Source organism: Anser cygnoides, chromosome 5 (assembly GCF_040182565.1).
Source record: "Anser cygnoides isolate HZ-2024a breed goose chromosome 5, Taihu_goose_T2T_genome, whole genome shotgun sequence".
NCBI classification, from domain to species: domain Eukaryota; kingdom Metazoa; phylum Chordata; class Aves; order Anseriformes; family Anatidae; genus Anser; species Anser cygnoides.
Window position 1 is genome coordinate 38,665,961 of NC_089877.1, and position 13,243 is coordinate 38,679,203.

Sequence of the window (13,243 nt, forward strand, 5' to 3'; positions counted from 1 at the left end):
CGGGAGGAGGCAACGCCAGGCTGGGCTGAAATCACCCACATGGCGCTGCCAGTCTGGATGACAGTCCATGTTTTGGGGGTCTCCCAGTGGCGAGGGTGATTTTGGGGGAGAAAAGAGCTGCACGGAGCGGAGGGGTGTGAGTGGGGATTGTTGCGGGGTGCCGCAGCCGAGGATGCTTTATCCTATGGTCCCAGGGAAGTCATTGTTAGGGGGCTTAGGGCAGAGAGCAAAACCAAGTGAGGATGAAAGCAAAAAGAAAAGGCAGCTGGGAAAGACAGAGGGAGGCTCCCCGCTGCCAGACCCTCTCCAACAGGCAGAGGACGGAGATGGCTTTGTCAGCACCCCTAATCCCCCCAGCAGGTCACCCCCCCCGGCCTTCACCTCCCCAAAACTCAGGTGAGTGAACCTGCTTCCCCATCACCCCTTGAAGAGCAAGCCGGTCAGTAAGAGACATGCAAAGCAGCTCACCCAAATCCGCAGGAGAAAGACAGAGAGCCCCGCTGGCCGGCCAGGACTGACTGGCGAGCCGAAGCAGCTGGCTGAGTAAGGAGGTATAAAAGGGCTTCTCGGGTGGCTCAGCAGAAAATCCACCTTCTCTTTAAGGGCATGGAGACCTTCTCAGACCAATGATGTGCAAGAGTCCCCGGTGCACCTCCCTTGGCCGGGGCAGGCGAGGCAGCCCCGCGGGAGAGGAGTAGCTCTGCCTGCCCTTGGGGAACGTCGCAGGAAGGAGGCTGCGGATCGTGCATCGCCCCCCCAGAAACCAACCAGTGGCAGTGTGTGGAAGAGCCATCCCTGAGGGAGCCATCCAGCACTGGCATCTTCTTTTAGACTACCACACAGGGAAATGTTTGCAGCTCCTCCCTGTGAGAAATATTTCAACACAACTACGTATTTATTTAAAAACAAAACCCAAAATCTGCTGCAGCACGTGGGGAGCAGCCTCACGCTACCAGCAAGAAAGGCAACCCCAAGTCTGCTGAGGGGCACCCCACACCCACATCTCCACGGCCCAAGCAAGAAGCAGATGGAAATGGCACTGGAAATATTCACCAGCCCCATCCAGAGCACATGTTGTCTGTGTGTGTGTGTGTAGGGGATCCCATGGAGACAAGAGCCCAAATAGCTCCTGCCCTCCTCCCACAGACCAGGCGCTCCCTCCCCTGTCAGCCAAGGGATTTTGAGCTGATTCAGACACGGTCAGGACAAATTTTCCTCTCAGACATTGTACAAATAGCAGCAAATCTGCTGCTGCAGCCTTCCTGTAGCATCACACGAGCAGTGCTGCAGGTGCTGCCAAAGAAGACCAAGTTCTTGAGATGGGGCTGGGGTCTTGCTTCGGGGTCCTGTGTGGGCAAGGATGGGTCTGCTCAGGATTAGTCCCTCAAACATGGAGAGCTAGATGGCTCGGGTAGTGAAATCGTCACAACCCTGACACGGGGCAGGAGTCTCGGTGTCACTTCGTGCTGGCCTGTAGCTGGGAGATACCTGCAAGCCCTCCTGGGGTGTCTGCTTGGCCCAGCTCAAGCCGGCTTCTCAGAAAAAAATAAAGAACAGAGACTACAGTGAGTGCATTTGGGAAACAGACAGCAGCCACCCCAAACATTCAGCAGCAGAGGTCACCCAGCGAGGCACAGCTTAGCCACTTCACTTTTCCTTCAGTACTTACTCCAGGACAGCCACGTGTGACCCTAAAAAGTTAAACCAACTCTTTATTACTCTTTCCAAAGCGTCTGCAGCCATTTTCTTCAGCTCCCCACAGAACTATGTCCTCGCCCCTGCTGGCCCACCAGACAGCAGCTCTTGGAGGAGAGATCAAAGCCAGGGGGTGATGGGTTCAAGAAGTCCCCATGCCCAAGGAGCTGGGTTGTCTCCTCTTCAGCACCCTGGCACCATCAAGTGGGCAGGGGCCATGCGGTGACTTGGCTGGCATGACACCAGGGGACATTAAGCCTTGTTTCCAAGGATGATATTGTCAGGAAAAAAAAAGAAAGAAAAAAAAAGAAAAAAACACTAGCAGCCCAACAGCAGTAGTGCTCACGGTAAAAGCTCAGCAGGATGACTGAGGAATGGGGTGGCTGACTGCCTTTTCCCCAGATCCCATCAGACCAAGGCACATAGCTCCCACCCTGCCCAGGACATCCCCTCTCCCTCTGGCGTGTCCCCAGGAGCTCCCCAAGCTCTACTTCTGCCAGCACCAGCCTCTAGGAGCTGCTGCAAAGCTAAGCCATCACCTTTGCATCCTGTGCCAGCACTGTCCTACACACACCCCAGCTACAGTTTTCTCTTTCCCCAGGAGATGGGGTTCAGGTTATTTTCCTTTTGTCTCCTCTTCTTCGGGGCTGCTGGCAAACAGCACAGCCACCGTGCCCCTTTTAGCTCCACGCCACCTTCCTTGACAGGGAGTGCTTCAGGCACACCAAGCTGGCAGTGCCAGGCTGCAGGGACATCTCCAAAGCCACCAGCAGGTCCTGATGGTGCTCCTGGATGTTCAGCGGGTACCGTGCCCTCACAAACCCGTAGGCTGCCATGAGTCCCATGCTGTGCTTGACCATCAGGTACTGGATGACACAAGTAGGACCTAAAGAGTAACCATCCCTGCAGTGGATGAGGACACGCTTCCCTTTCTCCATCGAGGCTTCGATGCACTCATTGATGTCCAGGAAGCAGGGCTGCCCTATTTCGTGATGACCCCCGTGCAGGGAAGCCCTGATGTCAACCCTGAGCCGTGGCCAGCTGTGCCTGAAGCCTGCCCGGCCACAGGTGCAGGGGATGATGCTCAGGCTGTGGTCCCTGGGCAGGGAGCTCACGTCGATGATGCTGTCGATGCCATTCGTGCACAGCGCCCGCCCGCTGTAGGCGGCGTTGAGGTTCCCCAGGTAGATGCAGTCAGTTATCCGAGCGATGATGGGTCCTGCGAAGGGGAAACATGCAGGTTCCTCTGGGTTGGGGCCAGGGTGCTCTTTGGGATTCAGGTTCTTCTTCTTCCAGCTCCCTCTCTGAGTTTTCTTGGGGCCAGCGCAGGGCAGAGGGATGGAGCCAGGCTTGGAGCCCTGTGACAGCGGTGAGAAGAGGGGGAAGCAGCTGGCAAGCTTGGCCTCAGAAGGAGAGGGTAATGGATGAGGCAGGAGAGGAGGAGGGGAGGGACCAGGTCTGAGGGCACAAGGAAGGGACACCAACACCGGGGAGCCCAAGCTGTGCGCTGGTCCTCTGCTGTCAGCCTCCTCCACCTGCAGGACAGGGAAGGACCGGTGAGAGTGCAGAAACTCAGCTCTCGGCTGCTCGAGCGAGGAGACGCGAGCAGGCATTGGGACCCCAACCCGCCCACAGATACTAGAGCCCCCGAGGGCCTTGCACGTCCCCAGTACCCAAACACCCACCCCATTGCCCCGCACAGAGGTACGGGTGTGCGGCAGGTGCCCACCTGGACCCCCAGACCACTCCTCCAGCCCTGGTATGCTGTGCTTTTGGGGCCATCCCTTCCTGCTGACGGTGACCAGCGGGGTGACTGGGGCATCCTGCCAGGCTGTGGGGCTGCAGACACCTCCTCCCCGGGCTTCTCTCCTCGTGCCTCACTGCTACACGTCATCAGGTTTGGGCAAGAGCCTGGAGGAACAGAACAAGTCAGCACAGGCACACAAGTACTGACACACAAGGGCTTTCATGAGCAGCAGCGACATCTGCCCTCTGAACCTGCCTCCAGCGATGGAGAGGACACATTGAGAGCCAAAGCGAGGGGCCCTGAGCTCAGGGCTCACTCCTCGCTGGAGCTTTTCCCACTGCCAACACGTGCACTTCGGCAGAAGGTGCCTTAGCCCCTGCCCTTGGAAAAGCCGACAGCCAACCCCTTGGACCAGCGCTAGTGTACCCAGGAGGTGATCCATCCGGCATTCCCACCGAGCCTGCCCCGGGGTAGAATTACTGCAGCGACCTGACACCTGGGCACAGTCCTCTGTGTGGCTGCACGACCTCAGACCCTGCTAGAGACCAGAGCAGGAACCAGGACGTGTCTGGAGAGCAGACCGAGACCTCCGTGTGATTAAATGAGTAAGGTTTCAGCATGCCTCTGCAACCAAAATGTTTTTCAGGCTCTCCATGCCAAAATGAGGCTGCAGAGAGAATACTTTTTTAGAGTGAAAATAATAACTTAATGAGAAGTGGCAACTGAGATCAAAAACAAAGCCGATAAAGCGCAAAGCACTTCCCTCCCCAAGGTTAGTGACTGCCCTGCATCCAGTGGCCACATCGGTTACGATCCTTTAGAAATTATCCATTTCAACCCCACCGTTGTTTTTTACATGTAGTTTTGTTACTGTTTGGTGTTTTTTATTTTTTTCCCCCAAGTACCACGTGAGCCAAGAAATCACATTTTAGAAAAACCAGTAGTGGTGAAGCCCCTCGGCGGCCTCACCCACCTGTGCAGCACTGCGGGAGAGCCATGGGAGAAGTCAGCCGCCAGGAGATGGGCCTCTGCAAGGTCCTCTGGAGGTGCTCCATGATTCGGCCTGGGGAGGGAAGGGATGAGCACAGACTGCTGAAAGACTCCGCACCCAGCTGAGTGCCCAGCTGAGCAATGCCCACCCTGCCGGCCTGCGAGAAGTCACCGGAGGCAGGCACCCACTCACCCGTGACGCCCTTCTTCTTCGGGGGGCACTTTGTGCCCTCCAGCATGACAGCCACAGAGTCTTTGTGCTGCTTCTCCAGCGGCTCCATGCTGCCAAGCCTGAAATATGGAGAAGCAGGAGGTTTGGGTTTCTTTCTGTCTGCCTACAAAGCTGAGATAGAAGGAGCTGCTGAGGAGCTGGGGTTATCTCTGCACCCCCGTTATCAGCCCTGGGGTGTTCAGGATGGAGTCATCCTGTGGTGGCAGTGCTCCTGGGGACACCTCTGTGCCATGAGCGATCCAGGAGCAACGTGAGCCCAGGCTGGGGCAGGAGTAGCCCCAGATACCAGAGCCCCAGCAGCAGGTAGTAAGAGTGGGAAAAAGAGTGGGAGTAGGGATAGGAGAAGGGGCAGGGGATAGGAGACTTAAAAAACCTTCATTATCTGCAATTTAAAAGCAAGTATTTCTGTAAGTGGGATGAGAAGGTGACAGCTTACAGAAGCCAGCAGAACAGTGATTATTCAGCACCTCTGAAGAGGTTAGTTTTATTAACACAAATATTTGCTGTCCCGGCACTCAGTCTTTTAATTCCCTTGAATGTAGAACCTTAGAGAAACCTTTGCACGTGAGCCAAGCTAGCTGTCCCCCAGAATCTGGGCGTAAAACCTTTACAGCTCACAGATCCCTTTCTTCAGATACCTGCTTGCCTCGAGGCACAAACTACAAGCCACAACAGGGTGCCGGCAGCACAGCACCCAGCTATCGGAAGCACCCGGAAGGGAAGGGGATGAGGAAACGGCAGAGGATGGGAAAAAGTGAAGGGGGTCAGGAAAAGGCTCCTTGCCCCTCTGAGAAACCAGCAGCCTCACCCACGGCAGGCCCGCTCCCCCCGCTTGCAGTCCAGCACAAAGACCCCCGCTCCTTCCTGTGCCCCCCTAGCCCTTCCCAATCCCCCTTCCCCACAGCAACCGCCCCACACGGTTTGGGACCCTGCCCTAAAACATCCCCCCACACCCAGCCCTGGGGATTTACCGTGGGCAGGGGCACAATGCCAGCGCCTGTGGGGCCGGGACCCCCGTCTCGCACCCCAGGGAGCAGCAGCAGCGGGGCAGCCTGGGAGATGTAGTTTCGGGAAGCATCCCGCTCTCGGCACTTTTATTTATTTATTTATTTTTAAATCAACTTTCTTTCCCCCTGAAACCACATAAAAAATGTACACTGTAAAAGAAAAAAAGCTACAGCCTGCATAAGGCCCTGTAAACCCAGGAGCTCTGGAGTTTCAGAAGAGGAATGCTTTGCATGGCAAAGTTTCACCATAGGATTGTGAGATAAATATTCATTAAGTAACATCATTATAAAATGTGCACACTCCTTGTGAGAGAAGCTTAGATAGTCTCCAGTGCACAAAAACTGTGAGACCAGCCAAAAAAAAATCTGAGGCTGGAGGACAGCCAGCACATAGCCAGGCTGAACGATGACAGCCCATAATCATTTTTGTCTCACGGCAGACGAATGGTGACAAGCATGTATAATGCTCAGCATTCGCCTGGTGCAGCTCTCCAGGCTGGTTTCCTGAAGCACAGGGACAAGTAATCATAAAATCACTGAGCGAGAGAATAATTCACTTGGGAGGGACTCCTGGAGGTCGCCTGCTGCAGCCCCAGCCCAGGGCAGGGCCACCAGTGGGGTTAGGTCCAGAGCGAGGTCCTGCTCAGAGCCAGGGGCAGCATCTCTTCGAGGTGTGAACATCCTCGGGGATGGAGATCCCACACCCCTCCCAAGGTTTGACCCCTCAGGGTGATTGCCCCCTCATAACTAATTTTATTTCCCTTATAATTTGGGTCCACAGCCTCCCGACCTGCCACCCCACAGGCTGAGCCTCCTGGCTTCGGATCTCTTCCTTCCTCCCCCAAACCCACCAGCAAAACCCCCTCTGCCCCGGCAGTGCAGGACCAGGCCGTTCTGCCCCGCACCCGTGCTCGTTTGTAGAGGAAGGAGACCTCGTGAGGAGGCAGAGCTCCGGCTGGGAGCACAGATGACACAGAGACCCAGATCACAGCACGTACCTGCCCTGCCCTCTAGATGCAGACACGGGAATCCAGCGCAGACACGAGCTGAGGCTGGTTTCGCTCTCACCCAACAGCGCTTCCCATTGCACCTTCCAGCAGGGCACCCTGCTCGTGAGGCTCATTTCCACACTCAGCCCCCCAAGGAACATCGCTTGGACAGGAGACGCGGGGCGGGCAGGGGGACAGCGGGCCGTGGGGACGTGCTGGTGGGGATACAAGGAGAGCGAAAAGCAACACCAGAGCTAGAAAACAGCCCTGGCAGGGCATTAAAAGCCAGAGCTGGGTGGATACTATCCCCAGCCAGGCACCTTTCCCTCTTGAGCAAACCCCTCAGCCGGCAGCTCTATACCTCCCCGAGGCTCACCTGGGGCAGCACGGAGCCTGCCCAGCTGGGTGCTCACGCCTGGGGTCCCCAGCTGTCCCAAAAATCTCCCCTAGAGCTGCTCCCTTTTGCACAGCCCCTCCTAGCTTGGTTTAAGGCTGACGGTTTAATTCACCCAGCGTCCTTTTGCAAGCATTTCTCAGGTGACTGATTTCCTCCTCCATTTCCTTAAGGGCAGCCAGCTGATGCTGTTTTCCCAGTAGAAGCCCCCCTCTCCTTGTCATAGCCATCCCAAAACAACACTGTCATCTCTCCCCTCACCACGGCCGTAGCGAAGCCCGGGTAACATTTATTAAACAGCAGACATGGCGGCTTTTTATAGTTAAGCTCAGGTCATTAATCTCTATCAAGAGCTTCCATAATCTTCTCCAGCATCACCGTATTTGCTTAACTCTCTCATAGTCACTCTGTGGAGCTGGGGATAATTGCAGATTAACCGCTTTTCAATATTAATGGCTCTTCATTAATGCTTGGGGCTCTCCCCCTTCAGAGCCCATGGCTTCCCACAGGCTGCTCAGTGCAAATTACTTTCCTTTTGTCTTTCGAGGCCACATACGGTGATACAAGCCCAAATCTCCACCGTGCTGTGGCTGCTTTGATGCAGAAGGCCAGGAGAGAGAAGGTTTTTTCCAAGCGCATTTCAGAGCAGGAGCAATCCCCTCCGGTGTGCTGGTGCTCGGGTGGGAACGGGAAGGGGTCAGGCAGTATCTGAGCCAATCTGGCTTAACTCTTCTCATCTGAAGCAAAGAGGCTCTTCCTTATTAGCTCCTTGAAATACTAATTCGGGGAGCTAGGAGGCTCCTGGGCTTTGGAGTTAGGCCAACGCAGGGAGCTTCCACCTGCAGGGGGCTCAGAGGAGTCACCCTGTCCCAGCAGGGATCTTTCCTTCCATATCCCCCGTGTATCTCAAGGCCCCACGAGGCAGGACAGGGTGGCACAAGCGGACTGTGTGAAACCCACCCTGAACTGAGATGAGGGCTGCAGCCCAGCCTTCATCAGTGTAGGGTGCTCAAAGCATGAAAGCAAGAGGACAAGGTGCACGCTCAGCACCACCCCACCCCAGCAGCACCTCCAGGTTTGGGGTTAAAACCCCATGGACTTGGCTCTGTAGGACCACATGGGGTGGATGGAGCCAGCACTGCAGCTCCATCTGCAGGGTCCATAGGGATGGTTGCTGGTGAGTCCCACCCCTGGGACACACCTCAGGGTGCACAACCCAGCACAGGCCAAAATGAGGCCAGGAAGAGGCTAAGAGTGAAGCTGTATGGACAGCTAGGGGCTGATTTTGCTGTTTCTTTTAGCCGCTTGCCAGGACACAAAGTGTACTTATCACAGAATCAGTAAAGAGTTAGTCCCATGTCTCCAATGCTTTCCTCACCAGCCCATCCTCTTCCTCTCCCCGCAAGCCTCTTAGGGTGCTTCAAGATCTTGGTCTCAGTTAAAAACACTCAAAATTTAAGTTAAAAACTTCAAAAATGCCAAGGGACTCAGTGTTTTTCCATGAGTCTTTCTGTATTTGTCCCCCTAGCCTGAGAGGGGCTGGGACAAGCTGGATCCGCATCCACACCATCCCCTCCAGCATCCCCCCGGTGCAGAGCTGCCCTGCTCTGGCATTGCCCAGGGCATGAGCTGCACCAGCAGCCAGCTCCCCTCTTGGCCAAGAAGAGCCCTCAACCCATTTGGGGCTCTCACCCCCTCTATCTGGTGGCCAGGGGCAGCTTGAGGTGGGACTTCAGCCCCAGGGCTTTGTCCACCACGTCGGCGGGCTGCAGGCTGTGCCACTGGGCCAGGGGCCGGCGGGGGTTGGCCAGCATGTCAGACCAGTGCCGCAGCTGGTTGCCCGTGGCCCGGCAGCCCAGGAAGAGTTTGCCGATGGGCTCGTTCTTGGTCACTCTGTCGTAGTCCCAGACGGAGATGACAACATCCACGTTCTGGTGGGGACAGAAGAAAGAGCATCAGTTGGACCCGCATCTGCCCAGGGACCTGCTCAGAGATAGGTGCTGCAGGGAAACCCACCTGAATCTGATTGAAAGGCACCTCAAAGACAAACACCTCATTGAAGTAAGGGGTCAAGGTGTTTTTCTTCACACTTGTTGTCTTCTTCTTCCATTTCTTCCTGTTCAGAATGAGATGCACCTTGACAAAGGGATCTGAGGAGAGAGAGGACACAGTTCCACACCAAGATCTGCAAAGCCCTGAGAGCTCTCGGTGCTATCATTAGCACCAGGTAGGGAGCCGTGAGCACGAGCAGCTCCTGCCAACCTGCCAGCCCATGGGAGTCCATCCGTTTCAGCTTCTTGGCTTCCAGTACGAGCACCGTCAGCTTGCCGGTGCTGGGGACGTAGCGCAGCGAGAAGCAGATGTCTCCCAGCTGCTCTTGCTGATGGAGACATGGGCAATGAGCGGGGGTAGCAGGCACAGGAGGTGCTCTTGAGGCGGACGAGACCCAAAGCTTTACCTCCTTAGAGGTTGGCAAGAGAAACAACAACGTGTCCCTCCCAGGGGCTTTTCCCACCAACCTCAACTTTGCTGGCCACTGCCAGGTCGCTCCACTGCTCGATGACATGCTGCAGGTTGACGCTGGCCAGTGGCAGGCGGACCTCGCCGATGGTGTCGTGCTTGGCAAAGCGGTTGAAGTCATGGATCTGCATCACCAGCGTGGACTCGGACACCTCCGCCTGGGGCAGCTGCAGGGGAGGACCCACGCAGGATGGGGTGACAGACACAATGACAGCAAAGGTATCTCCCTGCCTGGAGAGCAGCACCCATGCCCTGCTCCCGATGGGATGAAGGAACCATCATCAGCCAGGGCATCCTACCTGGAAAGTGAAGCTCTCATTGAAGACAGGGCTCAGGGTCTTGCGGTAAACCTTGGTCTCATACTTCTTCCTCATATCAGACGTCAGGTAGACGATAACATAAGGGTCAGACGTGCCCCCGTTGTCCATGGCCTTCAGATCAGTTGCTTGCTTCACGCCGACCTTCAGCTTGAAAGGAACGACGCACGAGGTCACCGCGTGGAGGAGGATGGGGACAGGTGAAAAGCAAGCAAGCGCACAGGGAAGATGTCACCACGCCATGTCAGCGTGAAAGCCAGCAGGGTAGGGACAGAAGGTACAGCAGGGATGGATGTCTGGGTCCTGATGGGCCACGGAAGTACCATGCAAGAGCCCAGCCTCACAGCAGCCCCACCTCCTGTGCGTGGAAGTTGTACTCCAGCGAGTACTGCAGCTTTCCTCGCCCCATCTGCTCCGGGCCCAGCTCCAGGTCCTCCATCTCGGGCTGGACCTGCGGCAGAGAGCAGCACAACCCTCAGGGTGGGGCCTCGAATGCCCAGGTGTGTCCCCATGCATGGATGGGACCCCCAGCTCTGTTCCCAGCCCATGGGGACCAGGCTGAGTGCTTACGTCCCCGCTGTCTGTCCAGGCACAATGCACTGTGCAGACCAAGATGCTCCAAAGATGAGGTTTAAAGGAGCCATACCCCCAGGAAATCCCATCTACAACCAGTCCCACTGCTCTGGGGACCAGGGGGAGAGACGGGCAGTGCAGGGCAAACCTCCCTGCTGGGAGGGTGGTGGGGAAGAGGGGAAAGCAGGACGCACAAGGCTGGCTGTGGTGGAGCTGCTGAGGGCATGCAGGGTGACTTTCTCCTTCTTCTTGGGCTTCTTCTTGGCACAGCAGCACCTGATGATGCAGATGAGGAAGAGGAGGAGGAGAACAGCCACCGCCAGCGCCACGGCAATGAGCGCCCATCTGGGTACTGGTGCAACGAGGCGGACAGAAGAGTTAAAACCAAACAAAAACATGCAGAGTGCATTTATATTCCCCTCCTGGTGTTACAGCATTACAAAGTTGCATTTGGGGGGCTTGACCCTAAAATTCTGAAAAGGCCCAGCGCTAGGAAGCTGCAGGTAGAGACCATGCCTGACACGGGTAACAAGGATCTCTCTTCGGCAGGTGTGGGGCTGCTCTGCAGCATGCCTGGCCATGGTGGGCTTCACACCCCTTTGGAAAAAAGGATTTGGAAGGGGGGAGAAGAAGGGATGAAACCTGGGACAGAGGCAGGGCCCCTAGGATAACACTTCTGAAGGGAGTAGGGCAAGAGCAGCCCCAGCTGTACTCACATGGGATGTGGCCAACGAAGCCACTGAGGAAGCCCGGCGGAGCCGTGGTGGCCACAGGGCTACCGGAGAGTGGGGAGGCTGTGGCCCCACTGATCCTCGATGCCTTGGCCATGGAGAAGTGCGGGTGACCTGGGGAGGCAAACAAAATGAACAGGGTGGGGATTTCCTTTCCAGAAGCACATGTGCTGCTGGTGGCGCAGAGATTTAATGAGTAAACACAATTAAAATCCTAAGATAAAGACCAGAGTAAGCATTTAGGGCTCGGCTGCTTTGGAAATGAGATGTGAAATGGAGCAGAGCAGCCTCCACAGGCAGGACAGTCTCTGCTCGAGCTGGTTTTTCATTTAATCCCCATCTCCCCTCCGTGGCCAATTCCTTTACTTCATTGCAGCCCTTCCCTCCCCTCTCGCAGGGCTCGGGGTTTGCTCCGTCGCTCGCAGCTGGTGGCCACACGATGGGTGCCAGCAGTGCCACCATGCCAGCTTGGAAACTGCGTCAGCCTGGCTGGTGCACATGGCAACGCTGACGTGCATTAAGGGCAGGCTTCACGTTTAAACCAGAACTGGTGTTGTTTTTTTATTATTATTATTTTAATTGATGGGCTCTCCTCACATGAACGTTTCATTGTAACCTAAGCTTTCTTCTCTCCCTGCTTTGGATGATGAGCAGCAGCAGGGCTGCTACGACTTGGGGTTGAAGGAGCCAGCCGAAGAGCACATCTCATGCTAGAAGCCTCCAAAGGGACCAGAAAACACTCTCCACAGCCTCCTGGAGGCCAGCCTCTAAGGAACCGTGGCCCGGGGCGTGTTCCTCCCAGTACGGTGACGAGGGCCGGCAAGTATGCATGTGTTTACCTTGGCCACACCAGCACTGCAGGGCTCCTTGCACAGGGATGCTCTTTAATTTTATTTTATTATTTTTTAAGACAATAGGGCTCTTCTGCTTGCTGGCAGAGGGGTGAAGAAGAGCTCTTTATCCCTGCTGGGGCACCGGGATGCAGGTTAAATGACTTGCCCAGGACCATCTGGGACATCAGTGTCATTGGAAACTCACGCTCAGCTCACAGCCTCCCCATCAAGTTTTAGTGGTCTTTTTCTCCTGTCCCCACATGCAGAAAGTAGCAGCAGCCTGGTGATACACCTTCGTTATTCAGGAGGCTCCAGCTTTGGGTAGTGGCAGCGTTGGCAAGCAGATGCCCACCCCGCATGGGTTGAGATGTTTCATCACGTTTTTCCCAACAGAGCCCCATGCTGTCTGGTTTCAGTCCCAGTTAAAAGGAAAAAGCTCAGCCCAGCCCTGTGAGGTGACCTAAGCCGCTGTTTTGGGGACAATTGGGACAACCCAGCCACCCCCTGGGAGCACCAAGCATTCCTGCTTCTGCAAAAGGACTTGGGGAGCCCTGCCCTTCTCCCCCATCCCATGCTGACCAGGGTCCCAAAACCAAACTTACCGCAGTGTCTCCTTCCCAGCCTCAGTCTCCCTTCCCCTCTGCTTGGGCTCCTGGTCCAGCCACGGCATGTGGCAGGGACATGCTGTGGGACAAGACGGGTCCCTGACAGGCACGGGGCTGGGGGCACAGCAGGGACGGTGACTTCCCCACGCACAGCACAGCCGAAACTGGAAAGTCTGCTTTGCCAGCCCAGGAACCGAGCTCCTCGGCCAGCCCCACCTTGCCGCTGACCCAAGCGGTGCTCACGCAGGCGAAAAGCCAGCGGGGAACTCCCTGCCCAAGCAGGAAGCACAACCTGCGCTCCTGGCTGCAGCGAGCCGCCCAGCATCGCTGCTGGGGACAAATCCAAACCTCCAGGCCAGCCTGGCAGCAGTGCCAGGACGGGGCACAGCACGAGGCTCCGTGCACTTAGTGCAAGGGGATGGGTCAGGGGTGATTTCAGCAGCATCCCCCCCTCAAACCAATCCTTGTTTCTTCCCCAGCTGTCAATTCAGCCTAAAAACTGCCTTGTCCCTGCAGATATTTAGGGCTGCTGTTGGAAGTGGGGAGCAATATCATGAGCGCCCAATGCCCAAAAGCAGCAGCACACCCAAAAAGTAAGGAGAGGCCCCAG

The 13,243-nt window shown here is 56.2% G+C and overlaps 2 protein-coding genes across 4 annotated transcripts; both read right to left on the bottom strand.

Moving 5' to 3' along the window:
* Positions 1-871: 871 nt before the first annotated feature.
* LOC106042583 (uncharacterized) lies at positions 872-8,086 on the bottom strand. 3 transcript variants are annotated; one of them, XM_066997935.1, is made up of 6 exons: positions 7,037-8,086; positions 6,670-6,875; positions 4,626-4,723; positions 4,416-4,505; positions 3,425-3,606; positions 872-3,053 (listed from the first exon to the last, which is right to left on the bottom strand). In XM_066997935.1, the coding sequence occupies exons 2-6, from the start codon at positions 6,819-6,821 to the stop codon at positions 2,376-2,378; spliced, it is 1,200 nt and encodes a 399-aa protein (XP_066854036.1). In that variant the 5' UTR covers positions 6,822-6,875; positions 7,037-8,086; the 3' UTR covers positions 872-2,375. The 3 variants fall into 3 exon arrangements, with proteins under 3 accessions (XP_066854036.1, XP_047922536.2, XP_047922537.2); XM_048066579.2 differs by lacking the exon at positions 7,037-8,086 and having other exon boundaries at positions 872-3,230; positions 6,670-6,970; XM_048066580.2 differs by lacking the exons at positions 6,670-6,875; positions 7,037-8,086 and adding an exon at positions 5,636-5,779 and having other exon boundaries at positions 872-3,230.
* A 127-nt stretch (positions 8,087-8,213) lies between these two features.
* SYT8 (synaptotagmin 8) lies at positions 8,214-13,092 on the bottom strand. The gene is made up of 9 exons (XM_013191606.3): positions 12,631-13,092; positions 11,181-11,309; positions 10,659-10,816; positions 10,247-10,342; positions 9,874-10,041; positions 9,574-9,741; positions 9,317-9,434; positions 9,071-9,204; positions 8,214-8,985 (listed from the first exon to the last, which is right to left on the bottom strand). Exons 1-9 carry the CDS (start codon positions 13,076-13,078, stop codon positions 8,752-8,754), a joined length of 1,653 nt encoding a protein of 550 aa, XP_013047060.3. The 5' UTR covers positions 13,079-13,092; the 3' UTR covers positions 8,214-8,751.
* Between the last annotated feature and the right edge of the window lie 151 nt (positions 13,093-13,243).

Bases quoted from the DNA above. Each gene is read 5' to 3' on its own strand.
- LOC106042583 (XM_048066579.2), bottom strand. From the start codon at position 6,821: ATGTTCCTTGGGGGGCTGAGTGTGGAAATGAGCCTCACGAGCAGGGTG. The intron at 4,506-4,625 runs GTGAGTGGGTGC...TTCCCTCCCCAG, and splicing joins GAAGAAGAAGGGCGTCACGG to GCCGAATCATGGAGCACCTC. The intron at 3,231-3,424 runs GTGGGCACCTGC...CCTGTCCTGCAG, and splicing joins GGAGTGGTCTGGGGGTCCAG to GTGGAGGAGGCTGACAGCAG.
- SYT8 (XM_013191606.3), bottom strand. From the start codon at position 13,078: ATGCTGCTGAAATCACCCCTGACCCATCCCCTTGCACTAAGTGCACGG. The intron at 10,817-11,180 runs GTGAGTACAGCT...TCGTTGCACCAG, and splicing joins CTTCGTTGGCCACATCCCAT to TACCCAGATGGGCGCTCATT. The intron at 9,742-9,873 runs GTAGGATGCCCT...CCTCCCCTGCAG, and splicing joins ATGAGAGCTTCACTTTCCAG to CTGCCCCAGGCGGAGGTGTC.